The sequence below is a fragment of the Tiliqua scincoides genome, chromosome 11 (genome assembly GCF_035046505.1).
Source record: "Tiliqua scincoides isolate rTilSci1 chromosome 11, rTilSci1.hap2, whole genome shotgun sequence".
In the NCBI taxonomy this organism is placed as follows: domain Eukaryota; kingdom Metazoa; phylum Chordata; class Lepidosauria; order Squamata; family Scincidae; genus Tiliqua; species Tiliqua scincoides.
The window spans coordinates 24733099-24748236 of NC_089831.1; the positions used below are offsets into that span (position 1 = coordinate 24733099).

At 50.3% G+C, this 15138-nt stretch overlaps 1 protein-coding gene across 2 annotated transcripts in view; it reads left to right on the top strand.

Annotated features, from left to right (window-relative positions):
• The window catches only part of SIK2 (salt inducible kinase 2), a 67213-nt gene extending 52338 nt beyond the window's left edge, over positions 1–14875 (top strand). The window contains exons 10-15 of one of the 2 annotated variants that reach the window (XM_066639380.1): positions 4382–4604; positions 5188–5472; positions 9076–9239; positions 9736–9864; positions 10286–10377; positions 11083–14875. In XM_066639380.1, coding sequence (XP_066495477.1) covers positions 4382–4604; positions 5188–5472; positions 9076–9239; positions 9736–9864; positions 10286–10377; positions 11083–11653 — 1464 coding nt within the window. In that variant the 3' untranslated portion in view covers positions 11654–14875. The remainder of the gene's footprint in view (positions 1–4381; positions 4605–5187; positions 5473–9075; positions 9240–9735; positions 9865–10285; positions 10378–11082) is intronic. The other variant, XM_066639381.1, reaches the window with a different exon arrangement.
• Positions 14876–15138: the final 263 nt, after the last annotated feature.

Genomic DNA, 15138 nt, shown 5'->3' on the forward strand with positions numbered 1-15138 from the left:
GACCAGGAGGAATTGGGGCAGAAATTACCAGTGTCTCCAACACCATGTGTCACGTGCCTGACAGTCCCCTCTCTGGAAGCACCCTGAGGCGGTGCCAACCAAGAGCTTCTGCCTTCTCGGCTGCTCCTTGGGGTGCAGTGAAATGGTTAGCAGTTCTTCCAGGTTGCTGGTAAGCTTGGGGACTACACCACAGCTTCAAAATGCTGTCTGATAAGGCTGAATTCATTTGCAGTGAGTCGTTGTTAGGCAACACCCTGTATGCAGCATGTATGCTGAGAAGCTCCAGTATCATCCCATGTGAAGTCTGAAATGGAAAATACACTCAAATGCATCACGGAGACCCTTCCTCTCTAATTCTGGGGACTAATTTTGCAACAGCTGCTGTGATTTCACTGTTGAGCCCTCAAAGGAAAGTAGGAAGGAACAAGGATGTGTGCAAGTTGGCTGGAGGGAAAGCTCTGCAACATTTGTGTCAAGAGTATAGACCAGGTCAGAAAACACCTGAAAGGGAAACTGGGACCCCTGTCTTGGAACAAACCCTCAAGCCCACCTTTCAGTTTGTTCGGTGTCCTGTCTGGTGACTTTAAAGCCAGGTTGCTTGGACCTTTTTCTGCTGTTTAACCAGCTCTTCTATTAACTCTGTTGTGGCTCAGGCTGCAGAACCTTTGCTGCTGGCATGTTGCAGAAAAGGGCCCACCGAACCCCGCTGCTAAGCAGACAGGTGCAGGAATTGAGAGAGACTGGAGCTCATGGCTCTTGTTTTGTAGTTGTGCTCCTTAAAAAGCCAAAACTGCTTGTACAGGAGGCGTTGTCTGAAACCTGTTTTTCTTCTGTGCCTGATCATCAGATCCCATCTAGCCAGCAGGACTTGACACATGGCACCCTACTTCATGCACTCATCACCATGGGGCTAGTTTACCTTGGCTTTGCTCCCTGGCCTGATGGCAGTGAAGCAAGCAGCTCTCCCGAGAGACATCTTCACACGCACAGGCTTGCAGCTCCAAATCCTGAGGAAGCCCTGCTCTTTTATCCTATCTGAAGGGGTGGAAACACCCAGGTTGCATCTCCTCTCCTGTGCCAGCCAGGTTCCCATGTAACGTGTGTGGTCCCAGCGGATTGCACAGCAGGGAAGATACGGGCAACCCCAGCGACTCCATTGTGTCGGAACTATGATGACGTCTGGAGATGACGCTTGAAAGGCCTGTGGGAAAATGAGTGCAGCAACCTCTCTCTGTAGTGTGGCAGCAGGTCAGGGGCCTCTTTGAAATGTTCTTGCCTGCTGCAAGTGGCAGGCTGCAAAACTGCAGGACTGAAATGTGCAGCAGCTGCTTCTCCTTATGTTTTGATGCCTCTTCAGAAGTATAGAGGGCTGAAAGAAAACCCCTCCTGGGTCTGGAGGAAGTAGAGAGGCAGCATTTGGCTAATGGCTTGTGGTGTGTGTTGGGCGTTGTGATTGCTGCAGTCTGAAATAAAGGACCCCAGTGCCTTGCATCTAGTGGTGTTGAAGGGCACCCTGTACAGCTGAGGTATTCAATCTGTGCGTCCCGCTTCCCTAGTGAGGTGTGGCTAGCCTCCAGGGGCGTCGCCAGGCATCTCCGGGTGAGAGGTGGCCAGCAGCTGCTTTGCTGCATGTGCTCTGCTGCATGTGCTGCCTCCTGACTTGCTGCTTTTCTGCAGCTGTGAACGAGGTGGGTGGGGCAGCATGAGGCTGGGAGGGTGTGTGAAACATGGTGGGGGAAAGTGAGAGAGAAGGCTGGCTGGGCAGGCAGAGGTGCCTCATCTCATTGTGGAGCTCTCTCCATGTGCAACCTCGCCCCAAGGACTACATTTCCCAGTGTGCCCCTCGCCCTGGGTATCCTGGGACTGGTCAAGGCTGCTTGGGAAGGAAGGAGCCAGCCTGCTCCTGGTGGGGGGGGGGTGTTCAAATGCCCCAGCCTGCATCCCTCCGTCTTGCCTGGGGGGAACAGGGGTGGCATCTGCATGTTGGGTGTATGTGTGTGAGCAGCCCCCATCTACTTTGGACTGAGTAATAATCTTGCTGGGTATGGCTGCAATCCTTTCCACACTTTCCTGGGAGTAATCCCCATTGACTCAAATGGGGCTTACTTCTGAGTAGACCTACATAGGTGTGGGGTCTGTGTCAGCTTAACCCAGGATTCTCACCTCTCTCTTCAAAAAAGAAAAAAAGTTGCTCTTGATGGCTTTGTCTCCAAAAATTGATTAAAAATAAAAAATCCCCATTCCTTTTTAGCCATTCCCCTTTTTCCTCCTGCCTCCATTTGGGTGGGGGGGTTCTCTGTTGGCTGCTATTGTAAGACAAAAGGCACAATCCTAGCTAGGTCTACTCAGAAGTAAGTCCTATTGTGTTCCGTGGGACTTACTCCCAGGAAAGTGGGGTTAGGATTCCAGCCAAACGGTCTCTGGGTCTCAGTTTGCATCAGTTTGCAATTAGCAGATACACACAAAACAGTCTTCCCCTTCTGCAAATTGATCACTTCCCCCCTCCCTTTCCAAAATCCTCCAGGTGTGCTGCTAACAAACTCAGGGCACAATCCTAACCAGGTCTACTCAGAAGTAAGTCCTGTTTTGTTCAATGGGGCTTACTCTCAGGTAAGCGTGGTTAGGATTACAGCCTCAGAGTGCAGGCAGCCTCGTTTCTAGTGTATACTTATAACACCTTCATCCCCATTTTGGGGGGAGGTGAGGTGCTGTGATGGGGAGCCATGGCCAATAGCTACAAGGATCAGGGGAGGCGCGAGCTGGAAAAGTTCAGGAACCAGTGCTGTACAGTATATATGCTTGAGCAGAAAAGGGGCTTCCCATCCTGTGAGATGGGCAACGCTTTCTAGGGGGCCTGAAAGGATGTACAAAGAGTTCTTGCGCAAGGTGACGTTTCACTCCCTTTTGATGTGAGGAGACCTGGGTGGATTCTAAGGTTCAAATTAGGATATCAAAGTATGTCTCAGATTGAATTTCAGGCGTGATGCCCAGCAGAGATGTCAAAGCATTTAGTCCTCTGCATCTAGGTCAGAAGGTGGGGGTCAGGCACTTGATGAAGCCCATGCCTACTGGAGAGCCCACCTCCAAGCCCTATGTCAGTGCTCCAGAGGCAGGGCAGGGGACACCATTGGGGACCCAGTACCAGACTTCATTCCACGGCCCCCAGCAGTCTGCCTCCAACACTGTTGCAGACTGCATGCCACTAGGTAAAACCTAGAGAGCCCTGACAATTGTTTCCAGAGCAACCCTCGAATTTGCTTTGGACTTTTCATTATTCTTTGCTTCAGGGGTAATCGAATGTCCCCTTTTTTGCTGGGACCCAACTAGAATGTGCTCTCCTCTCCCCTAAACTGAAGCCATATCCAGGGAAAATCTCACGTGTGCTAGACTGCTGCCAAACTCCTACAGGTTTGTTAAGCGATTGGGGAAAGCTCCCAAATCAGTGAGTGCTTGGCCCAGCACCAGCAGTTCAGCAATTAGCTAATTTTGAAGCTGATCCCATGAGGCAGGTTCCTTGATGGAATTCAGGAACAGTCGCTGAAATGTCTGGGGATTCGTGAACAGCAGCAAGGTCACTCATCAGCTGGTTGGGAGGTCTGCTTATGATAGGAGCAGCATACCTGGGATGCCATCCTCTGGGAATTTCTCCTGCAAGAGGTAACACTTTCCTGTTCATTTTTGTGGGATGGCAAATTCCCAGTCAGCATGGCTCCCATCTCAGGAGGAGGTGTGCAGATTGTCAGCTGGGTGACAGTCTTCAGCCAGCAATGAGGAACTGCTTGTTTTTATGTTGCATGATGAACATTGGAAGTAGGATAGTACCTTTTTATTGAGACCATCTGAAATATCACCAAGCTTTTGAGTTCTCCAGTGTGCTATTTTGCAGTGCTTTTTATTAAGACCAACTAAACTGTTCCTCTAGCTTTTGATTTCACACCCACATGGCTACTTGTGATTTTTGACTAATGTTATTTGTAACAAGGTGGCTTTAAAATAGCAAAACCCCCAAGCAGAGTCTGGTTACTTTTCCAGACTGTGGTGACCGTGTGAGTCCGAGTGGTTGGATTAACTCTCGTTATCTGTCTGGGAAAAGGACATGCTCAGTTCAGCCAGGAAGTGTGCACAATCTCGTTGGGGGAAGGGAGCCCTTCTGAAAGGTCATCGCCTTGCTGGTTTTGCTTCTGATGACTTTTGCCAGCTTGACCCTGTCTCTCAGCAAGCAGCTCTGCACTGTGTGCAGCTCTCTGGCTGTCATCGGGTGGCCACTTACCTCTGTGGCTGGCTTGACTCACAAAGACTCCAAATGCTGGGCAGTGTGCCTGTGTTCACCATTAATCGGATGCCCTTCTCCCTCTTCTCTTCCCACCACTATAATGTTTAGGTGAATGGCTGCCTGTTGGATCCAGCTCCCCCCATGGTCATGAGGAAGGGGTGTCAGTCGCTGCCAAGCAGTATGATGGAAACCTCCATCGACGAAGGGATTGAGGCGGAAGGAGAGTCCGAAGAGGACCCTGCCCAGGCATTTGCAGCCCTGCAGGCCATGCGTTGTGGGAAGAGGCGGCACACTCTGTCCGAAGTGACCAACCAGCTGGTGGTGGTGCCAGGTACCCAAACCAGGGCAGGCCACTAGACTGGGACAATTATTCTTCATATTAATCCGCATACGTTAAATAGAGTGCAGGGGTCTTCTGGGCCAGAAGAGTGTAGAAGAGCTGCCCGTGCCACTTCAGCACTGTGGGTAAACTTGAAGTCTCTGTTTTATGTCCCAGTGAGCTTAGTAGCCAACACAGAACAGCATGGGTGGGGGATCTTTGTACATTTTGTGTTACCTTAGAGCCAAGAATGAATTTACTCCACAAACCAGGAAGAAGGGATAAATGTACAGATGGGTTTTGCTTGCTTTGCTGAATGATCTCATTACAATGTGCAGACACCTGGGAAGAGCAAAATTTCTCTGGCAGAGGAAAGGTGGCATTCCTGCATGTGGGAAGCCCCTCCCCTCTGGAGGCAGGATCAATTGATTTGATGACTCCTCCTTTGGGGCGTCCCTTCCCCAGACTGGCCTGGAAGGCGTTCAAGCCACTTGGCATTGCATCTTCTTTGGTCAAGTCCTGGGACGCAGTGGCTCCGTTTGCTTTGATCCTTAACTGCTTGTTCCATTTACTGTGGTTTTCCTTGTGTGCAAAGGGAAAGTCTTCTCCGTGGATGAGAACCAGTCCTTGAGCAGTGTCGACTCTGAATATGACATGGGATCCATTCAGCAGGATCTGAACTTTTTGGAAGACACCCCCTCCCTGAAGGAAATGGTCCTGACCAGTCAGCCGGCTCCCAGGATGACCCCTCCCTTCATAGGCCTGAGACCCACTAACCCAGCCATGCAGGCTCTGGCCTCCCACAAACGAGAAGCCCACAACCGTTCCCCTGTCAGCTTCCGAGAGGGACGCCGAGCATCAGACACATCTCTAACACAAGGTAACTGGACACAAAGGCGAGGGAACAGAAATGGCATGGTTTCCACATGGACCTAGGGCAGTTGGGGCAGACTGCCCTGCCTCGTCTATGGTCATTCTTGGTTATTGTCCCTCTTTAGGGTAAGCATGTGTGGTCAGCTGTTGACAAAATCAAGCCTTGTGTAGTTGCTGTAGCAGCTCTTCTTGCCTTGACACTTCCTTGTTGGGAGAAGAAAGGCAGGGCCAAATTATTTTAAATCAATAAAGCAGGGGTGTCCAAACATTTTGGCAGGAGGGCCACATCATCTCTCTGACACTGTATCGGGGGCCGGGGGAAAAAAGAATTAATTTACATTTCAAATTTGAATAAATTTACATAAATGAATTTATTAGAGATGGAACTTATATGAATGAATGAATGGTCTTGCAGTAGCTCAAGGCCTATAAAAGGCCTTGCACAAAGAAAGGGCAGCCTTTCCTTCTCTACCACTGCTGCATGACAGATGTGAAACAGCAAGCAGTGGAGGGAGCCCTCATCCCACAGCTCAGGTCATCGGGCCAGCATGGGCTCCAGCAAGTCTCTGGAGGGCCAGAGGCTCATTGGAGACTGGCAGCTCCCTGGGGGCCTGATTGGGAGCCCCTGAGGGCCGCAAGTGGCCCCTGGGCCAGGGTTTGGGCACCCCATCTCACATCCTAGGAATGGCTTGGGCAGTCCACACTTCACCTGGTGCCTTCTGCCAGTGAGAGCTCTTTGCGTGAAAGCTGGTGATGTATGAGGTGGATGTTGACTTTGCCAAGATTTCCTATAGGCAGTGCTTTTTTTGTGTAAAAAAAAAAGGTGCAGGAACTCATAACTTGTAAATCTTTTATTTATAAACCATTTTTTATTGGAGAAATAAGTAATAAGATACAACTAGACAACATGTGATTAACACATACAGAGAGGATAACAAAAAGGCATTCAACACTATTGAATACAGATATATTAAAAATAAAATATTGAAATGAATGGGGGCCTACCTGAAATTGGCTCATGACCCAGCTAGTGGGTCCCAACCCATAGTTGGCAACCTTTAGTCTCGAAAGACTATGGTATCGTGCTCTGAATGGTGGTTCTGGCACAGCGTCTAGTGGGTCCCAACCCACAGTTTGAGAAACACTGTTCTAATGTAAAATGCACTAAAATACACTGTGCCGACAGTTATCAAGTTAACCACTCTTTGCTATTGGCAAAAAATAGTTCAGGACAATCTTTAATCTGTATCAAAGACTTGCAAAACTGAGGGTCAGAAAAACATTTTATCAAAATTTATGGTGGTTTTTTTTATGAATTTGGGTTGCTGATTCCAAAAATGGCCATAGCATAGGCTTCCTCATGAGGAAGCTCCTTGAACCATTCACTAATGAGACTATGCCATATTTCCAAAACTAGAAATTATAGGGGAAAACTGATGCCATTTTTGGAATCAGCACCCCAGTGGCGTCACTAGGATTCGCGTCAGCCGGTGTGGGAGGCCTGTGTGTCACCCCATGCAGTGGGCGGGGCAACACCCCAGGTGGTGGGCATGGTGATGTGCCATCACCTTGCCCCCGCTGGTTTATTGGCTGTACCTTTTGTTAGAACACAGATGTTTCATTGCATTCTGCATGAAGTTACGCATAGATTGATATAAAATGTGATAGTATTGTTCCTCCAAATTCTGATTTTAGTGATTTTGAAAACTTGTAGAGTCACACACACACCCCTGTGCCAACTTACTAACAACTTATGGCCGCAGTTCTCAAACTTTTAGCACCGTGTTTTGCCAGATTCCAAGGCCAAGCTCTGCCTGGAGAATTATGCCCACTTTAAGCAAATTAGCTCCCCTTCTTTCCCCCAACAAATGACCCTGCTTCAGCTCTGCATGCCTGCTGGACCCCACCTCCAGGGTAGCTCACCTGTTCAACCTGCAGAGGTCCTCTCTCCTGCCAGCAGCCTCCCGCCACTACAGCAGACCCTTGGTCCTTAGCAGGTCTTGGGCACAGCAGCCACACACCAAACTCCAGTGTCTCCAGCAGTCTGTTCCAGCAGTCTCCAAAGTCTATTCACCAATCAGTCCACCAGCAGTCCATTAGCCATCAATTCCTTAGTCCATTAATCCAGTCTCCCCTGCCTCAAGCTTTGCTGCCCACCAACCCTTCCTGCCACAGGTGCTCCTTATATCCCTGAGGGCCCTATTGCTTTCAAGTGGCTGCAGCTGTGCAGCACACTCCCTGGAAGCCCAGGCCTTACCCTTAAAGGGGCCACTGCTGACACCACAGCCTACCTCCTTTCCAGATTTATTGCGATTGCAATACACACCGGGAGCCACTCTTTAGAATGACAATCTGTCTAGGACCCACTGGAAGTGATGTCATGGCCAGAAGTGACATCATCAAGCAAATTAAAATAAATAATTATAAATAATTAAATTACAAGAAATAATTAAATAAGGGGGAGCCTTATTCCACCAAGTGAATCTACTCTGAAGTAAGTCCTATTGTGGTCAGTGGGGCTTACTCTCAGGAAAGTGTGGGTAGGATTGCAGCCTGTGAGCCCAATCCTATGCATGTCTACTCTGAAGTAAGTCCCATAGTGGTCAATGGAGCTTACTCTGTAGCCTGCCTGTAATAAACCCCCCCCCCCCCAAAAAAAAAAAAAAAAAAGAATCAGTGAGATTTCCAGTCCTCCCTAGTGCCCAGTTTAAAGTTCTTCTATTTCAGGCATATCACGAAAAAGACCCTCTTGGCTTTGTAAGTGCAAAATAGAAAACTTTCCCCTTACCACCTGAAGCCTCTTTTTTGTCCTTTTTAGTGGGGGGGGGGAGAGGCTGCCTTCTGGAGTATCTCTAGCTCCATGGGATCGGGACCATTCTGGAGTCCTCACATTCCCCTCTGCCTGGCCTGACCAACAGCCAAGGCACGTCTGCCTACTCACAAGTAAACACGACGTGAGGCTGCTTGCTTTCCATAGGGCTCAATAGACTGCAGCTGGGAGGGAGGCAGGGACCTCCCTTTTGTGTTTTTGGGGGCTGCATTCATTGGATCAGGACCATTCTGACGTCCTTGGAATCCTCTCAGCTGCCCTTTCCAACGGACTATGGCAAGTACGCCTACTCACGAGTAAACGTGTGCTGTGGCTCACTTTCACTTTCCATAGGGCTCCATTCATTTTTTCCTGCCGGGGGGCTGCATAAAAAAGGTGCCGGAACACAGTTCTGGTGCGTTCTATTAGAAAAAAAATCCCTGCCTATAGGTGTTTTGGACACTGTCATCTCTAGGCCTTTTGTCCCCAAATGTTTTGATTTATGTTCTGGTTTTTCTGCTGGAGCCTCTCTTGTTTCCTTTCTCACTTTGCATGTCTAGCTACTTATAAGTCCCTACTGTTTCTGTTTTGGTGGGCAGGGACAGGGCGAGGACTGTTTCTGGCCTTCTGTAACAAAACTTCTATGTGCTCAAAACATGGGCGGGGGAGGGGCAATGAGCACACCTTGCACTTGCATAGCAAAATGTCCAGAGCTGCAGCCGCTATTGCAGATGTCTCTCGATGGCCTCGGAGGAACCTGCTTCCCTTTTCAAGTTCCTCTGCTTTTCCTTTTTAATCCAGGAATTGTAGCATTTAGGCAGCACCTTCAGAATCTGGCCCGTACCAAAGGGATCCTGGAGCTGAACAAAGTCCAGCTGCTGTACGAGCAGATGAGGTCAGAGAACGAACCAGCCTTGACCTCCACCTCTCCTCATTTGCAAGACCTTGGAAGCGGCCCTCAGCAGGTATCTTCTGTTAGGATTTTGCCATGTGCTTCACAACCTCCAAGTCCTACAGGTTGCTTCAGCTACTGGAGCAACCCAGAGAAGTCCTGGTATGCTGGGGGGACCTGGAAAGAGGGCAGAATTTTTGGAAGGCTGTTGCTGCACAGGGGTTCAGTCTCAGCAGCCCCCTGCCCAGTTCAGCAAGCAAACTAAGACACACTCAACATGCTCACATATTGTTTGAGTTTTTGTCTCACTTCCACCACCAACACAGAGTATTTCTTCTAGAGGTCAGTGGGTATAGTAGAAATGGCGGGCGGAGTAATCGGAATTGGAGGGTGGCTGGACGAGAGGGGGTTGGCAGAGGTGCTCTTCTTCTCCCCCAACGTAGCCTCTGTGAGTTCCCTGCCTGTGGATGTGGCTGGGTCTGGCTGTCCAGATCTCGCCGCGGCAAGCTCAGGCTTAGGCAGGAGACCTGGTTTCCGCAGCATGTGTTCAGCTTGTCTTCTCTTCTGAGGAGGAGGAGGCGGTGGCGGCGGCATCCCCACAGCAAGAAGCTGCGCCTTCCTTTCCAAACGGCCTGCACCCCCAGTTACTCTCCAGGCGTCAGAGCCTCGAGACTCAGTACTTCCAGCACAGACTCCAGGTATGCTTTTGCCTTTCCTGCCTCTCTTCCCCCCCCCCCAGCCAAAATAGACTGTGATGCAAGACTTTTCTTCTCTCTTGCTTTCCCACCACTGTCTCAGGGAAGTGGGGAGGGGGGTCATGAATGTTTTCAGAGCTGGCCCACCCAGTTTATGGCTACTGCTACTGGCCCTTATGGAACCTAGTGGATGTGAGCCTTGGCTACTTGGCCGATAATGGGTGCCACCCCTGGGTGTCTTGTTCTATGCATGGCATGGCTAAAGAAACTGCCTTGCAGTGGGGACAGAGCGGGGCAGTGGGCAACCCAGGAAGTGGGGCTAATTTCTAGTTGCCGGTCCCTAATGTTAAAGGCTTCTAGAAGGATTACAAAACACAGTATGCAGCAATGGGGTGCAACAAGTCTTCCTTTGCCCTCCTTCCAGAAGCCAAGCCTGCTCTCCAAAGCCCAGAACGCCTGCCAGGTTTTCTGCAAGGAGTTGCCCCGCAGCTTGGAGCAGCAGCTGCAGGAGCACAGGTGAGCGAGGCTGGTGCATTTGGAAGTGGGCATGGTGTGTTTCTGGAACGTGGGGAGGGGGTTCCCTCCAGGAGTTGAGGGACTGTTGCTCGCAAGTATGCAAGGATGCCGCTCTGTATGGCAAGAGGGGGAAATGGTCCCTTGGGCCTTCTCAGGAGGACTGCGCAGTGTGTGTGGCACAGACCCTCCGAATCAGAGAGATCTAGCCACCCGGTTCTCTGTGCCTGAGGCAGTTCTCTCAGAAGGGGGCCATGGGGTGGGGGAGCTGATAGTTACTTATTAGTGCTTGCTTCCAGTGGAGACAATCCTGGAGCATATACCTGGAGATTTGATGGATCTCTTCCTAAGGGCTTCCAGCATTCACAGGCCTATTTTTCTGCTCTTGTGCTTGAAAGTGCATGCTGATCCTACACAGAACTGAAAAGAGGTCTTTATTTGATCTTAAAGGGAGATGCTTGGAGGAGGGTGGTCAACATGCAGCCTGAGAGGCTAGTTTTGAAAGATAAAATGGGAGACTGTGAGTGAGCTTTGACAAGGCAAAACGTCTAAGCGGAGACATTTGATATCTGCCAGTGGAGAGATGCAGAAAGCCTGAGGGAAAATACTGTGACTTTTTGCTTGGAGAAAGGGAATTGGCAACAGGGAAAAAAGTTTTCTGGCACTTCAGAAAGGCTGAACCAGGTTCTCTTGCTGTCTCCAATTCAGGCTGCACCAGAAGCGGCTTTTCCTTCAGAAGCAGGCCCAGCTGCAAGCCTACTTCAACCAGATGCAGATAGCGGAAAGTGCATACCCCAGGCAGAGCCAGTTGCCCCTCCCCTGCCATGAGGACCAGCAGCCACAGCCGCCCCCCGTGCCCCAGTTCAGCCTAGTTCAGCCTCTGAGCCCCGTCCTGGAGCCTTCCGTGGATCAAATGCAATATGACCCTTTCCTTAGCCAATATCAGAAGCTGCAGCTTGATCAGCCACCCTCACCCCCCATGCACAGTTCCCCGGGGCTGCCGGCACAGGCTCCCATGCAGCATCAGTACCCCTACCAGACTTGTGAACTGCCGGTTGGGGCACTGCCGGAACCAGACTATGTGCCTCGGCCTCCCTATCCCCTGCCGCCAGCCCAGCAGAGCAGTGTAGCAGTGACCAGTAGTCAGCGGAGCTCGGACCCTCCAGAGTCCCAGCCCAGCTATGAGGCCTTGGGCCTTCCAGAGTTGCCTGGGCTCTTTGACTGCGAAATGATGGAGACTGTTGACCCCCAGCATGGTGGTTACGTCTTGGTGAACTAGCACGGTTTGCCAAGGATTGGAGGATGCACAGAACAGATGTGTGTGGACTTCCATTTGTGTTCCATCCCTAAAATTCATGGCTTATGATTCAACTCTTGACCCTTACTTAGCAGGTGAATGTACAAATTCTCCTCATCGGTACAAAACTTGGTAGCAGGGGCTGGAGACGGGTGCTGCACTTTTGGTGGGAAAAGGAACCACTTAGAAGGGGAAAAGGCAGTACACCTGCTTCTCAGAAGGAAGTGTGGACCTGGCTGGACTCCTGGGTATCCTGCAAACCGGAGTGCGCCAGAGGAAGCCTGGCAGAGGACAGGAAGGAATCTGAGATGCACCATACTTCTTGGCAATAAAAGCAATACACTTTTCATTGGAACTCAGCAGAGACTCGGGTGGACCTCGGAGCAAATCAGGGACATCAAAAGCCCTGGCTGTGAGCTAACCGGCAGTCAGTCCTTGAGGCCATACTGCACTTCCCTGTTGGCTGGCAGCTTTCCACCAGGAAATTGGCCATCTTCACACACAGCGATGAGTCCCTGGATCTTCGAAGGGGGCCATGCATCCATGGCGGAAGACACCTGGAATTGCAGCAGGACTCTGTGTGTGTTGGGAGGCCAGCAGAGAACTGGGTGGAGCAAGATGGGAAAAGGCCAGGGGGAGGGCAGCACAGGGTTGCCTCTTGGGAAAGCCTGCCCAGTGCTCCAGTCACTGGAGAAGTTGTGATAAGCTGCCGTCAGTTGCTTTTTCTCTATGAAAGGTATCTGGACTTGGAGTGAACAGTGTGCACTGCTGGTGGTTTCTTGGGCTTTGTACATTTGGACAATTTAAGGATTTAGCATTTAAGGATGAAACAAAACGAGTTTATTGGAAAACCCATGTGAAGTGATAGTGCTGTGCCTTTTGGGTTCTTTTGGAGAGACTAAGCTTTTTTGTTTTTGTTTTTTCTGAAGTAGAAAAATGCCCCATTTATATCAATGCTGACACCAAAGTCCCTTCAGAGCCCAAATTCCACCATGTGGAATGCAGGTTTTGAATTTTCCTTAAGTGTTTCTGACTTACTCTATATCTGAAATGTTACAAAAAAAAAGAAGTATTAACAGCAATATTTAGGATCAAGAACTTTTGACCTGCAAGCCGTTCTGGGGCATCTGCTCTGCCAAGCCTTTGGTGCTGCGAGATGTGATGTGTCTGCTTCTAGCCTGCAGGAAGAGACTGTGGAGGTTCCCTGGAATTTGTCACAAGCATGTTTTTAAAGAAACGGCTGTGGCAGGATTAAGGAAGGTGCCCGTGTTCCCAGGGCAAGCCGATATATTTAAGCACAACGCAAACTCGTAAGCACAAAAAACAACAGACATGCAAAGTTGATATGACTTAAGGCAATCGGAGGTCCTCGGCTCTCCCTGACAGTGGCCCACCCATGCCTGGGCTGCACTATTTCAGATTGCAGCTGGAGGCGCACACGACTGAGTGTGCGTGCTTGCACAGACACAGAGCTCCCTGCACATAGGAAGCCAGATGTCCAGGAGGAGCACACTAGACCAGTCCTCTTCTCGACATTCTTGTATGAGGGAGCCTTCCACCCTGTGAGTCTCTGCTTTTGGTAGGAAATGGCACAGCCCAGGCACCTTGCTGAGAACTGAGGGTCTCTTTCCCAGGAGCCTTCCTTCCTTTCCAGTCTCCCACTTGAGTCTCTGTGCACCTTGCAGTGCTTGCAGCCTTGCCCTGCTAGCTTGCTGCTGTCTTTGCCATCCAGCTTCATATTCTCAGCCTGGGTTTCTGAGTGACATGTTTGCAGCAGCTCCTGTGCCAGACCAGGCGCCTAATCCTGAACCACTCTTGTGAAAAGGCCACCTCCCTTGCTGAGTTCCTTCCTGTGGATGAGCCTTGAAGGTCTCGGGAGTCTTTGGGTTATCTTTGTCAGATGGGTCAGGAATGATCATCCAGTGGCTAAAATGGGGTTGCGACAGTGCTTGTCTTGCAAGATAAACCTCTTCTCCTGAGTTGCTTGACGTATGGGGGGGTGGGGACAGGAAGGGGTCAGCCCAACTGACGCCATTTGCCTTATTCCCTTGGAAGCCAGAGGAGGGAGGTTCCTATTGGCCTTCCTGGCTTGTCCCCTCTCCTGTTTTGCCGTTATTTCATTCGGGGGGAGGGGGGAGAAATGAGTCTTAAGTCAGCCATTCCTCTCACAATTCCTATCTGGAGGTGGGACGGTTCTCTAAACCAGGGGCCAGCAGTGTTAGCCCTCTGCCCATACCCAACTCATCAAGGCTTTTTGCCTAGATGGTCCAGCATTGTGACCCATGTGAGCCAAAGCCTGGGGTGGGTAGGAAGCTGAACACCACTTTGCATGGCTGGCCTGGTGTCTTGGGGGGAGAAAGGGTGCGGGCATGCCATGTATCTGGACGTGTGTGACTGTGTGGGAAAGGTCAAGAGCTCCTCCTCTTGAGGGTTGGCAAGGAACTGAGCAGTGGGAACTCCTCGGCAGTCTAGATCCCAGCTCCACATTCTCACCAAGGACCCCTGAAGATCAGGGTCTCCACCCAGAGCTGCCAAGGACCTGGCCCAGCTGGGCTCTGCCTACAGGGATTGCAATGGAGCACAAACTGCAACCACCCTTCAGAGGTGGGCACAGATCAGTATTCAGGTACAGGAAGTTCAATTTGTTTCTCTTTGCTAGTGCTTTGTACCTCAGCATAGGGGGTGGGGGCGGTAGGCATTCTGGATGCAAGACTCGGTCAGCTGTGTCTCCCAACCTGTGTCTTCTTCACATATAGTGTCATTTCCATTACAGTAACAGAAGAAATGCTGTGTTCCTAGCCCCCCCCCGCCCCCCGCCTGTATTGCTGCTGCTTTGAAGTAACAACTGCTTCTGTCGAGTCTGCTGTGTCTGTTGTTAGAGAACTTGTGTTGACTACTGTATGAAACTACGACTAGCTTTACTAGTTTTAATACAGGCTCCTTTGAAGAGACTTTGGTGAGGTGTACTTGGGGTTCAAAACATTTTTCATATGGAGACAAGTGCAATATGTGTGGTACGTTCTTTAATGTATTTTTTTAACAAGAGTTAAAACAAGGGTTTAGCCTTCGCTTTGGGAGAAATGCACTAGTTTTGCCAGCTCCGATTCTGGGACATCCATCTGTAGTCTTGACATGCAGTTGGTATGCTGGACTCTGTAAAAGCAATTACAGTGTATTGATGCAAAATAAAGAACATGGACCTTCTGTTTTTTAAATGTTTTGCGAGCTAGAATGACCTCCTTTTCGCGTGTGCTGTACCAGGGGCGGAAGGGAGCGTTGCCTGCAGGGTATTCTGCACGCCGACTGGGCGGGTCCCATTGCCAGACAATCAAAAGTAAACTCTTGAGGGGTTTCTTTCTCCATCCTTCAGCCAGAGGAGTGCCTTTGTGTGTTGCTTGGTGTCTGGAAACAACCTGCAGGCAACAATGTCCCAGAAAGACACCAAATCACCTGCCCCTCCAAGTGTG